This window comes from Neovison vison, chromosome 10, assembly GCF_020171115.1.
Source record: "Neovison vison isolate M4711 chromosome 10, ASM_NN_V1, whole genome shotgun sequence".
NCBI classification, from domain to species: Eukaryota; Metazoa; Chordata; class Mammalia; order Carnivora; family Mustelidae; genus Neogale; species Neogale vison.
Genome location: NC_058100.1, coordinates 65,576,681 through 65,598,285, shown reverse-complemented (window position 1 = coordinate 65,598,285; position 21,605 = coordinate 65,576,681). Strand labels below are relative to the sequence as shown.

General features: G+C 40.2%; 1 protein-coding gene across 1 annotated transcript in view; it reads left to right on the top strand.

Moving 5' to 3' along the window:
- Positions 1 to 21,605, top strand: part of LOC122918733 (complement receptor type 2-like) — a 173,475-nt gene that overhangs the window by 95,819 nt on the left and 56,051 nt on the right. Inside the window, exons 31-37 of the mRNA XM_044267508.1 lie at positions 6,128 to 6,529; positions 7,219 to 7,395; positions 7,505 to 7,607; positions 8,824 to 8,909; positions 10,871 to 11,098; positions 18,998 to 19,177; positions 19,810 to 19,909. Coding sequence (XP_044123443.1) covers positions 6,128 to 6,529; positions 7,219 to 7,395; positions 7,505 to 7,607; positions 8,824 to 8,909; positions 10,871 to 11,098; positions 18,998 to 19,177; positions 19,810 to 19,909 — 1,276 coding nt within the window. The remainder of the gene's footprint in view (positions 1 to 6,127; positions 6,530 to 7,218; positions 7,396 to 7,504; positions 7,608 to 8,823; positions 8,910 to 10,870; positions 11,099 to 18,997; positions 19,178 to 19,809; positions 19,910 to 21,605) is intronic.

The following is a 21,605-nucleotide window of genomic DNA, read 5'->3' as shown; positions in this document are numbered from 1 at the left end:
TTTTTTTATGCTGTAGGGTCTGGTCAAGGAATTTGTTTGCTCATTTTGTTTCTTTGTTTTTCCTAATGGATGGGCAATTCATCTAATATCATTTTTTAAATTTAAATTCAATTAACCAACATATAGTACAGCATTAATTTTGGATGTAGAGTTCAATAATTCATCCATTGCATATAATGCCTGGTGTTCGTAGCAGTAATATCCACAATAGCCAAACTGTGGAAGGAGCCAGGTTGCTGCTCAAATGATGAATGGGATAAAGAGGATGTGGTACATACATACAATGGATTATTACTCAGCCTTTAAAAGAAAGGATGAATAGCCACCATCGGCATCATCATGGATGGAACTGGAAGAGATTATGGTGAGTGAAATAAGTCAAGCTGAGAAAGACAATTATCGCATGATTTCACTCATATGTGGAAAATAAAGAGGAGCATAGAGGACCACTGGGGATGCAGGGAGAAGTGAATGGGAAGAAATCAGTGAGGGAGACAAACCATGAGAGACTCTGGACTCTGCAAAACAAACTGAGGGTTACAGAAGGTAGGCGGGTGGGGTGATGGAGTAACCAGGTGATGTTTATTAAGGAGCGCATGTATTGTGATGAACACTAGGCATTATACACAACTAATGATTCATTGAACACTACATCAAAAACTAATTATGTTGGCTATTTGAACATTATGAGAAATAAAATGACACCTGCAAAAACAAAAACAAAATAGCAACCTTCAGTTTGTTTCCTAGAGTTGAGACTCTCATGGTTTGTCTCCTTCTCTGATTTCTTCCCATTCAGTTTCCCTCCCTTCCTTTATGATCCTCCGTGCTGTTTCTTATATTCCATATATGAGCAAAACCATGCGATAATTGTCTTTCTCTGACTGATTTATTTTCCTCTGCCTAATGCCACATCTTTTTTCTCCTTTCATCTGTCTATGGACACCTCAGCTCTTTCCATAGTTTGGCCATTGCGGACATTGTTGCTATAATAGCATTTATTTCAAAAACCATTTAAGAAGGACTCATTCCAGGGCTGCCTGGGTGGCTCAGTGGGTTAAAGCCTCTGCCTTTGGCTCAGGTCATGATCCCAGAGTCCCGGGATTGAGCCCTGCATTGGGCTCTCTGCTCCATGGGGAGCCTGCTTCCTCCTGTCTCTCTCTGCCTGCCTCTCTGCCTACTTGAGATCTCTGTCTACCAAATAAATAAGTAAAATCTTTTTTTTTAATTTATTTTCAGCATAACAGAATTCCCAGTGCTCCATGCAATACATGCCCCCCTTAATACCCACCATCTTGCTCCCCCAACCTCCCACCCCCCGCCCCTTCAAAACCCTCAGGTTGTTTTTCAGAGTCCATAGTCTCTCCTGGTTCACCTCACCTTCCAATTTCTCTCAACTCCCTTCTCCTCTCCATCTCCCTTTGTCCTCCATGTTATTTGTTATGCTCCACAAATAAGTGAAGCCATATGATAATTGACTCTGCTTGACTTATTTCACTCAGCATCATCTCTTCCAGTCCCATCCATGTTGATACAAAAGTTGCGTATTCTTCCTTTCTGATGGAGGCATAATACTCCATAGTGTATATGGACCACATCTTCCTTATCTATTCGTCTGTTGAAGGGCATCTTGATTCTTTCCACAGTTTGGCAACCGTGGCCATTGCTGCTATAAACATTGGGGTACAGATGGCCCTTCTTTTCACTACATCTGTATCTTTGGGGTAAATACCCAGTAGTGCAGTTACAGGGTCATAGGGAAGCTCTATTTTTAATTTCTTAAGGAATCTCCACACTGCTTTCCAAAGTGGCTGCACCAACTTGCATTCCCACCAACAGTGGAAGAGGGTTCCCCTTTCTCCACATCCCCTCCAACACACGTTGTTTCCTGTCTTGCTAATTTTGGCTGTTCTAACTGGTGTAAGGTGGTATCTCAATGTGGTTTTAATTTGAATCTCCCTGATGCCTAGTGATGATGAATATTTTTTCATGTGTCTGATAGCCATTTGTATGTCTTCATTGGAGAAATGTCTGTTCATACCTTCTGCCCATTTTTTATATGATTATCTGTTTTGTGTATGTTGAGTTTGAGAAGTTCTTTATAGATCCTGGATATCAACATTTTGTCTATACTGTCATTTGCAAATATCTTCTCCCATTCCGTGGGTTGCCTCTTTGTTTTGTTGACTGTTTCCTTTGCTGTGCAGAAGCTTTTGATCTTGATGAAGTCCCAAAAGTTCATTTTCGCTTTTGTTTCCTTTGCCTTTGGAGACATAGCTTGAAAGAAGTTGCTGTGGCTGATATCGAAGAGGTTACTGCCTTGTTCTCCTCTAGGATTCTGATGGATTTCTGTCTCACGTTGAGGTCTTTTATCCATTTCAAGTTTATCTTTGTGTATGGTGTAAGAGAATGGTTGATTTTCATCCTTCTACATATAGCTGTCCAATTTTTCCAGCATCATTTGTTGAAGAGACTTTCTTTTTTCCACTGTATATTTTTCCCTGCTTTGTCGAAGTTTATTTGACCATAGAGTTGAGGGCCCATATCGGGGCTCTCTACTCTGTTCCACTAGTCTATGTGTCTGTTTTTATGCCAGTACCATGCTGTCTTGGTGATCACACCTTTGTAGTAAAGCTTGAAATCAGGTAACATGTTGCCGCCAGTTTTATTTTTGTTTTTCAACATTTCCTTTGTGATTCGGGGTCTCTTCTGATTCCATACAAAACTATAAACTCCCAAAATTGAACCAGGAAGAAATTGACAACCCGAATAGACCGATATCTAGTAATGAGATTGAAGCAGTGATCCAAAACCTCCTAAAAAATAAGAGCCAGGACCTGACGATTCCCTGGGGCATTCTACCAAACTTCCAAAGAAGAAATAACACCTATTCTCCTGAAGCTGTTTCAAAAAATAGAAGCAGAAGGAAAACTTCCAGACTCTTTATGAAGCCAGCATTACTCTGATCCCCAAACCAGGCAAAGACCACACCAAAAAGGAGAATTTCAGACCATTATCACTGATGAATATGGATGCTAAGATTCTCAACAAGATCCTAGCAAACAGGATCCAACAGCATGTTAACAAGATTATTCACCATGACCAGGTGGAATTCATCCCTGGGTTACAAGGATGGTTCAACATTCACAGATCAATCAATGTAATAGAACAAATCAATAAAAGAAGAGAGAAGAACCACATGGTCCTCTCAATTGATGCAGAAAAAGCATTTGATTAAAATGCTTCAAAGTATAGGGATAGAGGGAACATTTCTGAACTTCATAAAATCTATCTATGAAAGACCCATAGCAAATATCATCCTCAATGGGAAAAAGCTCACAGCCTTTCCATTGAGATCAGGTACATGACAAGGATGCCCACTCTCACCGCTCTTGTTCAACATAGTATTAGAAGTCCTAGCAACAGCAATCAGACAACAAAGAGAAATAAAAGGTATCGAAATTGGCAATGAAGAAGTCAAACTCTCTCTCTTCGCAGATGACATGATAGTTTATATGGAAAACCCAAAAGACTCCACCCCCAAACTACTAAAACTCATACAGCAATTCAGTAACATGGCAAGACACAAAGTCAATGTACAGAAATCAGTGGCTTTCTTATATACTAACAATGGAAATACAGAAAGGGAAATTAGAGAATCGATTCCATTTACTATAGCACCAAGAACCATAAGATACCTGGGAATAAACCTAACCAAAGAGGTAAAGGATCTGTACTCGAGGAAGTACAGAATACTCATGAAAGAAATTGAAGAAGACACAAAAAGATGGAAGACCATTCCATGCTCTTGGATCGGAAGAATAAACATTGTTAATAAAATGTCTATACTGCCTAGAGTAATCTGTACTTTTAATGCCATTCCGATCAAAATTCCACCAGTATTTTTCAAAGAGCTAGAGCAAATAATCCTAAAATAAGTAAAATCTTAAAAAAAAAGAAAAAAGAAAAAAAAAGACCAGTTCCCATAGATCACAGCGCAATAGTATAATACCCTAAATCAGGTGACATTATAGGTGGGTCTCATTTCAGAGAGGTTCTGTTCCACTGGTTGATTTATCACACTGTTTCCATGACTATAACATATATTAAGAATTGATACCTGCTGGTGTATTCTCTAACCATGTATTTCTTCCCAGATTTATTTGGTAATTCTTGCCCCTTTGCATTTTCAGACAAAATTTAGAATCAGTTTGTCAGTTTCCACAAAAAGAAACCTACTCAAATTTCTGCTTACTTTGTATGGACTCCATAGATCGATCTGTGGACCGCTAACATATTTACATTTTTGAGTTGTAAATTCATGAACATGATATGTTTTGCCATTTCTGAAATTTCTTTAATTTCTCTCCATAATACTTACCAATTTACATTTTAGAAAATGATGTAAACATAGAAATGTAACATTGGAAAATGTAACATTACCTAATTGTTTCTTAAATATGCAATATTTTGACCTTGGACCCAACAATCTTGCTAAATTTACTTATAAATACAATAGCTTATCTGTATATACTTTTGGATATGCTGCATAAATAATCATGTCGCTGATACATTATTATCCTATGTTTAATCCCTTTCTTGTATTTTTATTTATTTCTCTTGCTTGAATGTATCTTTCTGATACATTCACAGATACATTTTATCACTTATCCAGCATTTATAGTCTTTCTTGGGGGGAGGAACGGGAAATAGACTGATCATTTTATTTGAATTAATTAAGATTCCCCTTACCAGAAGGAGAAGCCTTCTTAGGAATTTTTATTTTTATTTACTTTTGTAAAGATTGATTAATTGATTTTTTAAAGAAGAGTGAGTCAGCCAGTTGGGGGGGAGGGGAGGAGTAGAGGGAGAATCCTCAAAAAGACTCCCAACTGAGCACAGAGCACAACTCTCTGCCAGGCTCAATCAATCCTAAGAGCTCGCAGAGATCATGACCCAAGTGGAAACCAAGAATTGGACACTTACATGGCTAGGCCACCCAGGAACCCTAAGAAATGTTATATTTAATTTCATGTGTTTTGGAATTTTGGATAAAATTACATAGTTCTAGTTATATAGTATTACAGTAATATAATGTACTATGTTGATGACTACATTTTCAAATGTATTCAGGATGTTATTTGGACTAACATATGATCATGTCTACAGGGGTATCTTGTTGTGATAACAAACTTCAGCTTGAAAAAATGAGTTGGTAAATTTTCTATCATTTACACCTCATGAAACATTTGAAATTACATTTGGAAGTGTGTATTACCTGAAAGTAACTTGATAGAACATTGATGTAAAATATTTCTCTATTCTGACAAATTTCCTTATCCATTTCAGCTTTTTAATTTTCTTGAATGAATATTGGTAATTTCTATTTCCATTCATATCATTTACAGTTGCAAAACGTTTCACATTATATTAGGCTACACTTTGATGTAATTTTCTTATACTTTTGCAAGTATTTTGAATTCTACTTCCTACACTGGTGTATCAGTGTTGTTTCTCTCCCCTTCTATTTTTCTTTCAGCAAGGGTCTTTTTATTGTTTTCTTTTTAATTATTTTTTTCTTAGGATAGTATTTATTTACTTGACAGACAGAGATCACAAGTAGGCAGAGAGGCAGGCAGAGAGAGAGAGGGAGAAGCAGGCTCCCTGCTGAGAAAAGAGCCCAATGAAGGGCTGGATACCAGGACCCTGGAATCATGACCTGAGCCGAAGGCAGATGCTTTAACCCACTGAGCCACCCAGGTGCCCCAGGGTCTTTTTATTTTTTTTTTTTCCGCTCTCCTGGGCTAATAACAAAATGGAAATGAAGAAGGCAAACGGAAAAGAGTACGGGAAACCGGTGTACACTATGGTGTGATAATATATCAAAGAGCTATCTAAAATGAAAGGAAGTTTATTTTAAAAAAATGCATATGCTCATAGGAAACAGTATAAGCAGGAAAGGCAGAAGGCATGCTATTATGCCCACCAAAATCACAATCTTGTAGACATGTATCTCCATGTTAACAAAGATTTAAAATCAATAACAAATGCAAAACTGGTTCTGCTCCTTACATTTCTGATGAGCTATTTGATCCACTATTATTTAAGTTGCCATCTCTTTTCCCAGCGATTCTTTGTGGGCCACCCCCAGCCATTGACAACGGAAATGTCGTTAACCTCTACGGAGAAGATTTTCCCTATGGAAGCGTGGTGACCTATCGCTGCTATCCCGGACAGAGAGGGAAAAAAAAGCAGTTTGAGCTTGTGGGCAACCCATCGATATATTGCACCAGCAAAGACAATCACGTTGGCGTATGGAGCGGCCCTCCGCCTCAGTGCATCATACCTAATAAGTGCACACCTCCACACATTGACAACGCAGTGAGGGTGTCTGAGAACAAGACCTTATTTTCCTTACATGAAATCGTGAGGTTTATCTGCGAGCCCGGGTTTGTCATGAAAGGACCCTCCAGAGTGCAATGCCAAGCCCAAAACAAATGGGGGCCAGAGTTGCCGAGCTGCTCTCGAGGTGAGTCTGACCGAGGCTTTCAAGGGACCGACAAAGGGCATGTGTTGCAGGGGATCAGGAGGTCAGTGCTCATTCTGGGAGAAGGATGTATGCGGGGAACAATGTGTGCAGATGAAGCATGAATTATGAAAGTGTGTGTGTGTGTGTGGGTGTGTGTGTGCGTGTGCATTTTTGCCTTCATTTTGAAAGCAGGAGCTCCATCAACCAAGGAAGGAGACTTTTGGGACTCTCATATCGAGCATCCTCAGAGCAAAATACAAGCTCCAATATTTCTCCAATATCCTGAAGGCTGAGGTGCACTTTCTACTCAGCTGTGCAATAAGCACTTTAAATGCCTTATCTCATCTACCCTTAACAGCTCTTCTTTATGACAGGGCTAGTAATTCCATGTAGACTGGCCAGCACTGGAGAAAGCACCATCAGGGTCCTGGTCATGCATTTGACCTTGTGCCAGGAAGAACTCAGCTCCAGTGATGGGCCTCTCACTAGGTGTGAGGCCTTTGGGCATGTCCCTTCATTGTCTGATTTTACATAACGGTAAAAGGAGGGGGCAGGAGCATCACTTGATTCCCTCTGTTACATCCGAGCTCCCCTTTAATGATCAGCCTGGGACTCGTCAGAAGGTTTAGAATGTAGTAAAAGATGTTTATCCCTCACTGACTGGTCCTTCGCACCTGTTCTTTCCACAGTATGTCAGCTGCCTCCAGAAATTCTGCACGGAATGCACAGTGCAGAAAACCAGGCCCATTTCTCCCCGGGGCAGGAAGTGTCCTACAGCTGCGAGCCCGGCTATGATCTCCGAGGGGCAGCGTCTCTGCGCTGTACGCCCCAGGGAGACTGGAGCCCAGCAGCCCCAAGATGTACAGGTGCCTACACTGTCATCTCCTTGCAGATCAGTCTTTTCCGTCCTCACATGACCATCTTACATCTGTTTTTTTGTTGTTGTTGTTCTTGTTGTTGCTGTTGTTATGCTAGTGAAATCATGTGCAGACTTCCGGGACCAACTCCCTAATGGCCGTGTGCTCTTACCACTGAATTTCCAGCTTGGGGCAAAAGTGTCCTTTGTTTGTGATGAGGGGTGAGTATGACCTGGCAGAGAGATGGGGGACACAGAAATCAATGCTACTATGCTGACACCGGGGCCAATGGGGGTCTACCCAAAGAGCAAGCTGCCTAAGGGCAAAGAAGTACCAGAAAGGACTGATACCTGAAACAGTGATTGGGAAGTATGGTGGGAACCAGATGGAACCAAGCACCACAGGTGCTTGAAAAGGAAAACCAGTAAATGCAACAAAGAGCAGAAGAGTAACAAGAAATCTTGGATATTTAGGTGAAACATTACATGTATGAATGAAAAGTAACTTGTAGGCATGAAAGGATAAATATTCTATAGTGGTTGTTTATGAAACGATTGGGATGTCAAAGAAAGCTATTTACAAGTAATATGCAGGGATTGTTCCAAGAAATATTTAAACGAGCCAATAGTGGAATTTGGAATAGGAACAAAAAATCAATAGGAATAGTATTCCATCTAGTTTTATGTCAGCTAATTAGTGTTAGGCTGTATCACAGGAGTATGAAGACCTACGCTCATGTTTGCAGTTATGTCGTGAACTCTCTACGGGAATCTTAATGACCTTGGTGTTATGTTCCAACAGCACCGCCGGGTAAAAAGCATGGACGATAGAGCAGCTGTCCTCCATCTATTCCGAGGATCCCTTGGCAGGCAGCAAATATCTGTTCCAACAAAGCCCTGGAGGCAATCCAGGCAGCCCCTGCTCTCCAAAGAACCCTCTCTTCTCACCTTTTCCATCCTTTCCCAGATAATTTGCATTAACTCATCAATAGTGGGGATATGCCAGAGGTGTCGTTCTGGAACGTTCTGAACATGTAGGTCCAAAACAGCAGCCTCTGCTGTCTTTCCTCACCTTCTCTGATTTACCAACTTGAATTGGGAGTTGTCTTCCTCCTGAGTATCAGGAGAGGAGAGTGCTGTGTTATGCCCTAGAGAACAGAGTTGCTGACAGAGACAGACAGGGAACTGTCAGAGGGGCAGGATGGACAGATGACCCCCTGATGGTTGACAACCAGAGACTGTTGTCACGGCTCTGTCCTCACAGGTAACCGCAATCTTGCAAATGTTTTGATTTCAGAGCCTCTGGCAGCTGAGAAAGCTGATGAGCTTTTCACCTGGATTTTTCACCTGGCATTTATCTAAGGCACAAACTGTACTTCAGCGGAAGGGGAGAGAGAAACGGTGCGCTCACCCCATCACTGGTGTTTTCGTTCCTCAGGTTCCACCTGAAGGGCAGTTCTGCTAGTTACTGCGTCTTGGTTGAAATGGAAAGCCTTTGGAATGACAGTGCTCCCGTGTGTGAACGTGAGTACAAGGAATACCTGTTCAGGTCGGCACCTCCCTCTTGGTTTTCTTTGCTGGTTTGTTCCTTTAATGTGTCTTGCCTATAAAATTACCTAATATTTGTCCCTTTGTTGATCTTCACTTTGGATCAACATCTTTCTTTGCTGCAAGGGCTCTTTCTGGGGGAAATAAATCTGAGCATCACATGCTTGGGGGATCATCCTGTAAGTGTGTTTAAGCATAATGTGTGCTACAAATGGAGAGAAATCTTCATAGGAGGAGGGGGATTTAGAGCCTGAAGCATGTTTCCTGTCGAAACGATAGTTTTTGTATCCTTGCCTCGATCAGCATTCATTCCTAGGCTTATTCTTTCTACAAACTTTTTTGAGCATCTGGTCGGTGCCACCCAGCCTTCTGGACACGGGGAATACACCTATAAACAAAACTGACTAGCACCCTGCTTTCATGTTGTTTATACTATGGTGTAGAGGGAAAGACCAAAAAATAACAAACAGGGGTGCCTGGATAGCAAGGTCAGTTGAGAGTCAGAGTCTTGGTTTTGGTTCTGGTCTCAATTGGTCATGGGATCAAGCCCCACATCAGGCTCAGAGCTGAGCTCAGTCAGCTTCAATCACTTTCCTTCTTCCTCTGCCTTTCCTGTTTTTGCCCTTTCTCTCTCCCCCTTCACCGTGAAATAACTAAATCTTTAAAAATAATGACAAGCAAACACAGAGACTACTTCAAGTAATACCAACTGTTATTATGAAAAAAATAGGGTAATGCGCTAAATTAGACATTGGGAATACACCTGTAAATGAGACAGACTTGGGCCTTGCTTTCCTGTTGTTTATACTTGTTTTTAAGGGGACAGATATAATGTGTTAAATACAGAGACACTACTAATATATTCAGTCTGCCCATGTATTTCTTCATGAAACAAACAGGATGCTGCTTCATCTTCTGATCATAGCTGTTGAAAAATACCTGTTTATAATAGAGGGTTTTCAAAGGAATATTTTGCTCTAAAATGTTTGGAAATTTTGTATTGATTTATGTAATGAAACTCCATAATTACATCCTTCATATCTGGAGGTCAACTGTTTGAAAATCTTAACTTTCATGGAATGTAGTTAAGAAGCACGAGGGAAAGAAAGAAAAAATACTTCCATGAACCCAGATACACTTACTAGAGTATAAACATTCCACCTTTTGATTATTCATAATTCTTTCAAGCTGCGGTATCCTCTTCCCAAATATAGATCAAACCAGGAAGGGGAAGGCGTATTTCCAGATAGTTACATTCAAAAGAAGAAATGTGCGTTTCTTCAATGGAAAAAAAAAAGAACACCTTGTTAAAACCAATAAATATCTCAAAAACCATGACACTGCTGCATATTCTGGATCCGGCATAGGAACACTGAGATGTTCACTCATTGTGATGGCATTACTATAACCATCTGTTTCGGTTTTGAGTATATCAAGAAAAGATTAGATAGTGATAGACAGTGATAGACAAATAGTAAATGTATAATATATTTTGAAAGATTTCTCTGGTGTGAAGATCCTTGATGTCAAAAAGCATTTTCTCTACTTTGAACTTAAAATAGTATTTTATAAAGAGTAGGTCCTCAAAAAGTCCAGTTGAATTACTAGATAATTTTCTTATTAAATGGGTGATTTTCTTCTCAATGGGGTTAAGAAGATTTTTGTCTATTTTAAAAGAAAGAGCTCTCAGTCATTCAGAAGTCTTCACTCTCCCAGGAGTTCAGGATGACTAAGTCCCTTCTGGGCTTTGATTTCAGTGTCATTTTATTTAGAAGCATCTCAACAGAGACCTTATATACTTACTTTGTGGTTCATACTCTCCTTGAAAGTTAATTATTTACTGGGCAACACAGTCACAGCATCCCGTAATTGAGGAATCAACTCAGATTAAAATATCAACATTTTCATGTAACTTATAGCACTTGGGTTTTTTCCAGGTATCTTTTGTCCAAGTCCTCCCTCTATCCTTAATGGGCAGCACACTGGACCTTCTCAGGGAGACTTTCCCTATGGAAAGGAAATAAATTACACGTGTGACAACAACCCAGCAAGAGGGATGAACTTCAGCCTCATTGGGGAGAGCACCCTCCACTGCACAAGTGACGATGAAGGGAACGGGATTTGGAGTGGCCCTGCCCCTCGCTGCGAACTTGCTGGTCCTGCAGGTCAGTGCATATTGCCCTATGTCCCATCTAGATCAGAATATCTGGGTGAGAACCTCCCTATTTCTATTGGTACAGTCATTTTGGCTTGGGAATGTGACTTTCTTATAAAAGTAAGGCACACAGAATTACCTACTGGGAGAATGGAAGCTGGGTTCTAGATGTGCCTTGCTGTGTCCCAGCTGGTGGTCCTCTGATGGCCCTTCCAGCTGGGTTAAGGAGTGTGGGACAGTGACAAGAGAAGGAGGGAGACAGTGGGAAGAATCAGTGGGGCCCAGACTTTACAGAGACCATCTTCAAGCACTAAAAACAAATGCCAAAGAAAACACCCTGTTATACCATCTCTATTATAAGTTGTATTTTGGGGCACCTGCGTGGCTTAGTGGGTGGAGTGGCCGATTCATGATCTGGGCTCAGGTCTTGATCTCAGGGTTGTGAGTTCAGCCCCACATCGAGCTCCCTAATGGGCATGGAGCTCATGTTGTATTTCTATTGGATAGATGTGTGTGCTGAGCAAAAAGCACATGTTGATGGCTATATTTTACTTTAGATTTGATGCGATGGAAATAACTAAAGAAATTTCAAGGCAGGCATTTGTATTGCTTTTGTTCCTTCTAAGAAATGTTTTGTTGACCCTTCATCTCACTTTTAGCAACAGGCACTCAAGATGGCCTAGAGAAGTGAAATTCAAGGTTGTGCTCTTGGCAACTCCTTCTTTGTACATATTTTTACATATTATCTGGCATTAAATGACAATACCTGACAATCCGGGGCTCATTCATGGTTGTACTTATCCACACCAGCTCTGTGTGCCAATAAGGACAGACAGTGCCAAAGTGGTCCTTTGCAGAACCTGGTGGTACTCCCATCTGATGCAGTTTGCAGGTAGAGAATATGGGTGATCCTGTTTAAAGGCTGAAGGTCTACATTTAAAGAATCACTTTCCCACTGATCGGTAAATAAGTAGTGCTTTGGGACCTGCCAGCTTTGGGTCTTCCTGATTAGCAAAGCATTTAAAATGTTTATTTTCCATTCATCTGTTGATGGACATCTAGGCTCTTTCCATAGTTTGGCTAATGCAGACGTTGCTGCTATAAACATTCAAATGAACGTGCCCCTTCGGATCACTGCATTTGTATCTTTTTTTGTTGTTGTTGTTCCAATTTATTTATTTTCAGAAAAACAGTATTCATTATTTTTTCACCACACCCAGTGCTCCATGCAAGCTGTGCCCTCTATAATACCCACCACCTGGTACCCCAACCTCCCAGCCCCCGGCACTTCAAACCCCTCAGATTGTTTTTCAGAGTCCATAGTCTCTCATGGTTCACCTCCCCTTCCAATTTACCCAAAAGCACATACCCTCCCCAATGTCCATAACCCTACCCCCCTTCTCCCAACCCCCCCCCAGCAACCCACAGTTTGTTTCGTGAGATTAAGAGTCACTTATGGTTTGTCTCCCTCCCTATCCCATCTTGTTTCATGGATTCTTCTCCTACCCACTTAAGCCCCCTTGTTGCATCACCACTTCCTCATATCAGGGAGATCATATGATAGTTGTCTTTCTCCGCTTGACTTATTTTGCTAAGCATGATACGCTCTAGTTCCATCCATGTTGTCGCAAATGGCAAGATTTCGTTTCTTTTGATGGCTGCATAGTATTCCATTGTGTATCTATACCACATCTTCTTTATCCATTCATCTCTTGATGGACATCTAGGTTCTTTCCATAGTTTGGCTATTGTGGACATTGCTGCTATAAACATTCGGTGCACGTGCCCCTTTGGATCACTACGTTTGTATCTTTAGGGTAAATTCCCAGTGTGCAATTGCTGGGTCATAGGGCAGTTCTATTTTCAACATTTTGAGGCACCTCTATGCTGCTTTCCAGAGTGGTTGCACCAGCTTGCATTCCCACCAACAGTGTAGGAGGGTTCCCCTTTCTTCACATCCTCACCATCCTTATGTCATTTCCAGACAGGTTAATTTTAGCCATTCTGACTGGTGTGAGGTGGTATGTCAATGTGGTTTTGATTTGTATTTCCCTGATGTCGAGTGATGTTGAGCACTTTGTCTCGTGTCTTTGGCCATCTGGATGTCTTCTTTGCAGAAATGTCAGTTCCTGTCTTCTGCCCATTTCTTGATTGGAGTATTTGTTCTTTGGGTGTTGAGTTTGATAAGTCCTTACAGATTTTGGATACTAGCCCTTTGTCTGATATGTCATTTGCAAATATCTTCTCCCATTCTGTCAGTTGTCTTTTGGTTTTGTTGCCTGTTTCCTTTGCTGTGCAAACCTTTTGATCTTGATGATGCCCCAATAGTTCATTTTTGCCCTTGCTTCCCTTGCCTTTGGTGATGTCTCTAGGAAGAAGTTGCCGTGGCTGAGGTCAAAGAGGTGGCTGCCTGTGTTCTCCTCAAGGATTTTGATGGATTCCTCTCTCACATTGAGGTCTTTCATCCATGTTGAGTCTATTGTTGTGTGTGGTGTAAAGAAATGGTCCAGTTTCATTCTTCTGCATGTGGCTGTCCTATTTTGCCAACACCATTTGTTGAAGAGGCTGTCTTTTTTCCATTGGACATTCTTTTCTGCTTTGTCAAAGATTAGTTGACCATAGAGTTGAGGGTCCATTTCTGGGCTCTCTATTCTGTTCCATTGACCTATGTGTCTGTTTTTGTGCCAGTACCATACTGTCTTGATGATGATAGCTTTGTAATAGAGCTTGAAGTCTGGAATTGTGATGCCACCGACTTCGGTTTCCTTTTCAACATTCCTCTGGCAATTCAAGGTCTCTTCTGCTTCCATATAAATTTTAGGATTATTTGTTCCATTTCTTTGAAAAAAGTTGATGGTATCTTGATAGGGATTGCATTAAATGTGTAGACTGCTCTAGGTAGTATAGACATTTTCACAATATTTGTTCTTCCAATCCATGAGCATGGAATGTTTTTCCATTCTCTTCATGTCTTCATCCATTTCTTTCATGAGTACTTTATAGTTTCCTGAGTACAGATTCTTTACCTCTCTGGTTAGGTTTATTCCTAGGTATCTGATGGTTTGGGGTGCAATGGTAAATGGGATCGACTCCTTAATTTCTCTTTCTTCTGTCTTGTTGTTGGTGTGTAGAAATGCAAATGATTTCTGTACACCGATTTTATATTCTGACTCTTCACTGAATTTCTATATGAGTTGTGACAGTTTTAGACCGGAGTCTTTTGGGTTTCCCACATAAAATATCATATCATCTGCAAAGAGTGAGAGTTTGACTTCTTTGTTGATTCAGATGACTTTTATTTCTCTTTGTTACCTGATTGCTGAGGCTAGGACTTCAAGTACTATACTGAATTGCAGTGGTGAGAGTGGATAGTGCTGCTGTGTTGCTGTCCTTAGCGGAAAAGCTCTCAGTTTTTCCCCATTGAGAATGATATTTGCTGTGGGTTTTTCATAGATGGCTTTTATGATATTGAGGTATGTACCCTCTATCCCTACCCTGTGAAGAGTTTTCATCAAGAGTTTTCATCAATGAAGATACCATTGTACTTTGTCAAATGCTTTTTCAGCATCTATTGAGAGTATCTTATGGTTCTTGTTCTTTCTTTTATTAATGTATTATATCACATTGACCCATTTGCATATGTAGAACCAAACTTGCACCCCAAGGATCAATCCCATCTGGTCATGGTGAATAATTTTTTAATGTACTCTTGGATCTTATTAGTTAGGATCTTGTTGAGAATCTTAGCATCCATATTCATCAGGGATATTGGTCTGAAATTCTCCTTTTTGATGAAGTCTTTGCCTGGTTTGGGGATCAAGGTAATTTTGGCTTCATAGAGTCTGGAAGTTTTCCTTCTGTTTCTATTTTTTGAAACAGCTTCAAGAGAATAGGTACTATTTTTTCTTTGAATGTTTCCTTGTAAAATTTCCCCATGAATCCATTAGGTCCTGGACTCTTATTTTTTGGGAGGTTTTTGATCACTGCTTCAATCCCATTTCTAGTCTATTCAGGTTGTCAATTTCTTCTTGTTTCAGTCTTGGAAGTTTATAGGCTTCCAAAATGCACCCCTTTCTTCTAGGTTGCTTAACTTATTGGCCATACCTGCTGATAATGATTTCTGATGATTGTTTCTACTTCCTTGCTGTTAGTGGTGATCTCTCCCCTTTCATTCATAATTTTATTAATTCGGGTCCTTTCCCTTTTCTTTTGGATTTGTCTGGCCAGTGGTTTATCTATCTTATTAATTCTTTCAAAGAACCAGCTTCTAGTTTTGTTGATGTGTTCTACTAAATGTCTGATACCTAATTCATTGATCTCTGCTCTAATCTTAATTATTTCCCTTCTCCTGCATGGACTAGGCTTAATTTTTGTTGATTCTCCAGTTCTTTAAGGCTCTCCAATGAAGACATGCAAATGGCTAACAGACACATGAAAAAATATTCATCATCATTAGCCATCAGGGAAATTCAAATCAAAACTACCTTGAAATACTACCTTACACCAGTTAGAATGGCAAAAATTAACAAGGCAAGAAACAACAAATGTTGGAGAGGATATACAGAAAGGGGAACCCTCTAACACTCTTGGTAGGAGTGCAAGTTGGTGCAGCCACTTTGGAAAATAGTTTGGAGGTTCCTCAAAAAATTAAAAATAGACCTACCCTAAGACCCAGCAATTACATTACTGAGTTGTTTACCCCAAAGATACAGGTGTAATGAAAAGAAGGGCCATAGGTACTGTAATGTTCATAGCAGCAATGTCCACAACAGCCAAACTGTGGAAAGAGACAAGATGTCCTTCAACAGATGAATGGATAAAGAAGATATGGTCCATATGGAGGGGGAGATAAACCATGAGAGACTGTGGACTCCGAGAAACAAACTGAGGGTTTTAGAGGTGATGGGGTGAGGGGATGGGTTGGCCCAGTGATAGATATTAAGGAGGGCACGAATTACATGGAGCACTGGGTATTATATACAAACAGTGAATCTTGGAACACTACGTCAAAAACCAATAAAGTACTGTATGGTGACTAAATAATATAATAAAAAGATTTTTTAAAGGTAAATGCAAATGTGTGCTCTGACTGAGCATTTTACTCTTGGTACTGACTCAAAGGAAATTAAAGCATCTGATCACACAGAGACTTGGGCATGGATTTTTAAAATGGCTTTATTTCTACTAGCCAACAACTAGAAATAATCTAAGTGGCATTCAACAGCCAATTAGGCAAATCAAATTTAAGTATATCTGTACAAGGGATTATCACCCAGCAAAAGAACAAATACTTGTTATATATGATATATGCAACAAGCTGAGTGAATCTCAAAAATAATCATTCTGTATAAAAGCTAGACCAACGAAATGGGGGGAAAAGTATGAACCAAGTGAGTTGGTTTATATGAAATTCTAAAAGATCAAATCAATCTGAAATAAGAAGAAGCAGGCAAGAGATGGCCTAGAGAAGGAGGTAGAGTGACAGATGGATTATAAAGTAAAATGAGAAAACTGTTGGAGTGATGGAAATGTTTGTTATCTTGATTGTGGTAATGGTTTCATGCTGCACACAGTGTCAATTTCATCACATTATATACTTTAAATATTATTCAACTATTGTATTTAATATATCCTAAAGCTATGAAGAGTTTTTTTTAATGAACTATGGTAGGTGTTGAGTATATGGAATTCATATTAATATACTTCCTAGAATTTGAGGAATTGGCAATGAAGGAGGAAAAGGAAACCAGATCAGTCTTTCTCTAGTGAAGGCTCATATGTTTCTTTCTATTTCAGCTATTATCCCAATTTACATTTTTACTTCTACCTCACAGTAAGAAGAAGACCCTCACAGTAAGAAGAAGGTTCAAATTCTGTTCTCTAGGAATCCAGTTTCTAAAATTATACATTAATATCTCTTGTATTAGTTTCTTATTGCTACTCTAACAAATACCACAAACTAAATGGCTTATAGCAATGGACATTTATTCTCTTACAGTTCCAGAGATCAAATTCTCAAATGGGTCTGTAGGACTGTGTTTCTTCTAGAGGCTCCAAGGGAGATTAGGTTTCCCAGCTCTTTCTCTTCCAGAGTCTCCCTGCATACTTTGGCTCATGACTCTCTTTCTCTACCTTCAAAGCCAGCACTAGAATGTCTTTAAATCTCCTTCATCTGTCTTGGATCCTTCACCTCCCTCTTTTAAGGACTTTTGTGAGGTAACATTTGCAAGCTTCAGAGATTAGGGCATGGATGTCTTTGGAAGCCCTTGTGTGGGCAACCACATATTTCTACAGATTTTCAAAATCTTAGCTGAGCCTGCTGATGGAATCCATTACCATTAGAGTCCAGCTTAGTAGCAAATGGTTGTAGCCCAGCAAGCAGCAGGCAGGGTGTACACTGAATATGGCTAATGAGAGCATAAAATATATGTAGAATCTAAAAAAATAAACATAATAGAACAAAAGAAGGAAAGAAGTAAATGGAGTGAGCATTTTCTATGTTTCTTGCATGCTGGGAAATGATAATTGTTCATTGCACATTAACATGGTAAAAATGCATGTCATCTTTAAAGGAGCTATAAAAGAGTGTGTAACAAATAATCTAATAAGAAGAAATAACAATAGGGACTCCTGGGTGGCTCAGGTGGTTGAGTGTCCAACTCCTGATTTCAGATGAATTCAGGTGCTACTCAGCACAGAGTCTGCTTGAGATTGTCTCTCTCTCTCTCCCTCTCACTGTGCCCCTCCTCCTGCTTACTCACGCTCTCTCTCTCTCTTGCTCGCTAGCTCTCGCTCTGTAAATAAATAAATAAAATCTTTTCTCATACTCAAAATGAAGGCAAAAGAGAAGAGCATAAGGAACATAGGAAAGGAAGGACAGATAAAAATCAAATAAGATGATGGATCTAATCATGAATATGTCAACAACTATAGTAAATATAAATAGACAATTCCACTTTACAGACAAAGATTAGTGGAGTGCTGCATTTCCCAAACCATCAGCTGATGTGCCCTGGGAACCTCCAGGATCTCAGAGGAGACCCATGGGCTATTTTACATTTTTGGTGGAACAACAATTCTGGGTATTTCTCAGATACTGTGCAACCACTGGCTCCCAATAGGCCTTGGCTACATTAGATTGCAGTAAAGTTCTTTTCCTTTTTTTTTCAGGAGGTCCCTCTTGGTGACAACAAATCTTTGCAAAACTGGGCTTTTAGCAGTGGCTGTGATAAAAGTATACAATTTTTGTAGACTAAGAAATGAGGTGATGGATTACAATTCAACTCTATGGTTTGAGAAGCTGAGCAGTGCTCAGCATCCCACTATGAAGAATGGTGGACAGGGTCACCTCAGTTGGTGAAGTGCCTGATTTCAGTTCAGGTCATGAGTTCAGGTTCCTGGGATCAAGGTCTGCATTGGGCTCTGTGCTCAGCAGGGAGTCTGCTTGAGATTCTCTCTCCCTCTGCCCCTCTCCCACTCGTGCATGCTCGCTCCCCCCCTCCTTGCTCTCTAAATAAATAAATAAATAAATAAAGCTTTAGAACAAAATGCAAGCTCATGTCTATGTTCACTAGTAAGAGATGCAAACTTTTTTTTTTTTAAAGATTTTATTTATTTATTTGACAGAGAGAGACCACAAGTAGGCAGAGAGGCAGGCAGAGAGACATAGGAGGAAGCAGGCTCCCTGCCGAGCAGAGAGCCCGATGCGGGACTCGATCCCAGGACCCTGAGATCATGACCTGAGCCGAAGGCAGCGGCCCAACCCACTGAGCCACCCAGATGCAAACTTTTTAACATTATTAAGATGTTCTGTTTCTTTGATTGCATCTATGAAGCACACTGGAGAAAAAGAGGAAGTAAATAGAAGTTTCTCCATTAACTTGGATGTCACTTTGGTCTTGGCCTCCAGGTCAGTGCAAAGCCCCAGAACACCTTCCATTTGCCAAGTTGGCAAATGCTACGGACAAGTCTGAGTATCCCATTGGGACATTTCTGAAGTATGAGTGCCGCCCTGGTTACTCTGGGAGAGGGTTCTTTATCACCTGCCTATCCACCTCGGTCTGGTCAAGCGCCGAAGACAAGTGTCAGCGTAAGTACCTCTGGACTGAGAACTCTGTGTCAATCAAACATCCGTAGAGCTGAATCAACTGTTCAGATTTTGGAACCAAGACACGTACAATTGTTAAATTTGCCTCAAGTAGAGTACATGTGACAGTTATTCTTTCTGTCACATCTTCCTACTGCTCTGACTTGCTGGCACCTCCATTACAAGGTCACTTCATGAGAAATGACCATCACAAGGCAAAATGCAGGGAAAAGCTCTATTCAGTAGGGGTTTCTCATTGTCACCATTGAAACTGCGTCACCAATGACTCAGAAAAGGGAAGAAAATTGTAGGTGGGAAGAGAATCCTGACTTCGAGATCTTTGAATAAGCTGTTTGGATGACAAAATAACCACTTCGGTAATAAGTAAAGTTTGCATTTTTCTGGGATGCACAACACAGGGAAAAGATCAATTAGGAGGGGAGGTCTTTTTTTGGAAGTGGAGCTTAGTAAGTGGCTGACTCTGAGGCAGTCTTGTTAGTTTCTCCGAGGTGGCAAGATCTGCAGAATGGCAAATACTTTTCAGGAAGCTCCAGCCAGGTTGGGACCTTATGTATTACTGAGAGAAGTTCGGTTTCTTCTATACCCAATCCCCCAATTCTGCTTCTCCCCCATAGGGAGATTGTGTGGAACTCCTCCAGAACCCGCCAATAGCAAAATGATCATAAACGGAGATGCCCGGTTTGGGTCAACTGTTAATTACGTCTGTAATGAAGGGTGAGTTGGCAGCAGATCATTTGGGTTGACAGTTCCAGAACTGTAGCACCAATCTCTAAACAAGAGTCTTAGAAAGTCTTCCTGTCCATTCAAACCATAGCAATAAGATTTCTAAGTAGATGTGGTGGCTTGAATCCAGGTGTTAACCTACACTTGAAAAGACTAAACAAATATTTGAAAAATAGGAAACACCTGTATCTGTGCTAGAAACTTGGGGGTGGGGAGGAAAGATGTCTATGGCACATCAAATTCATGTACCTAGAACCAAGTGAAACGTTCACTAAATGGGAAGGACCAGGTCTGTAAAGAAGCAAATAGAACAACCATTAGTGACTCCATGCACTTATTCCCACCCCAAAGCAAGAAGAGCTGGAGATGGTGGACTCAGAAGTGGGAAAGAATGGGTTGTTTAGGCTGATGGAGCCCTGAGGTGCAGAGGCAAATCTTGATTGTTATAGCCCCTTTCCAGAAATGTGCACGGTGCAGAAATTTGCTGTGGCTTACCCTTAAAGGAGATGACCAATTCAGGAAAGAAGCAAGGAGAATGCTTTGCCTTATATCTTTACTTTTGCTTTTTAAAGAAAAACGTATTTATTGCTTACTTAAAAGACATATAATACAACATAAGTGATCATTAAAATCAGGAAGAAATAAAATGAACTTCAGGGTATATGCTATCCACCCTAGGAAACATTGCTAGAACCTTAGATGTCTCCACTGTGCCTTTCCCTGTTCCCATTCCCCCACCTCCAGAATCTCTCCGGAAATGTATAGATGTATAGTTCAATAGAATAGAATTGAGAATGCAGAAGTAAACTCACACACTTATGGTCAACTCCGTTTCAGCAAGGGTGCCAGGACAATCCAATGGTAAAAGAATAGTCTTTTCAACAACTGGTCTTGGGGCAACTAAACAACCAAATATAAACCCACAAAGTAGAAGGAATGAGTATCATGAATTGTGCTAACAGATTAAGCCTGAAATATTTGAGTAACCCCACTTGGTCTAGAAGTATAATAAATATTATCTCTGTGTTACTACATTTGTTTTAGAAAATCTTCTTTCACATTTTTTCCTTTTATTCTCATAGGAATGATAGGCTTAATAATGTTCCATTCCGAACCTGTCCTTGTCTGGCTTTACAACCAATTTATCTATATAAAATGAGCAGAGCCTGTATTTTTTTCCAAAGCAGGCTGGATAAGTCAATCTTTTTTTCCAATATCTTCTTGTACTTCTGTGTTGTTTTAAATATATTTGAGGCTATGTAATTGGGTGCATGCACATTGAATACTTCCAAGAGCATTAAAACTTATTATAGTGGGTTGCTCCTTCTTTCTAATAATGCTTTTCAGTTAGTCTATTTCGTGTGTACACTTATACTCCTATTATATATTTAATATAACTACATTGCTTTTTTTTCCAATTTATTTATTTTCAGAAAAACAGTATTCATTATTTTTTCACCACACCCAGTGCTCCATGCAAGCCATGCCCTCTATAATACCCACCACCTGGTACCCCAACCTCCCACCCCCCCGCCACTTCAAACCCCTCAGACTGTTTTTCAGAGTCCATAGTATCTCATGGTTCACCTCCCCTTCCAATTTACCCAAATTCCCTACTCCTCTCTAATGCCCCTTGTCCTCCATGCTATTGGTTATGCTCCACAAATAAGTGTATAACTACATTGCT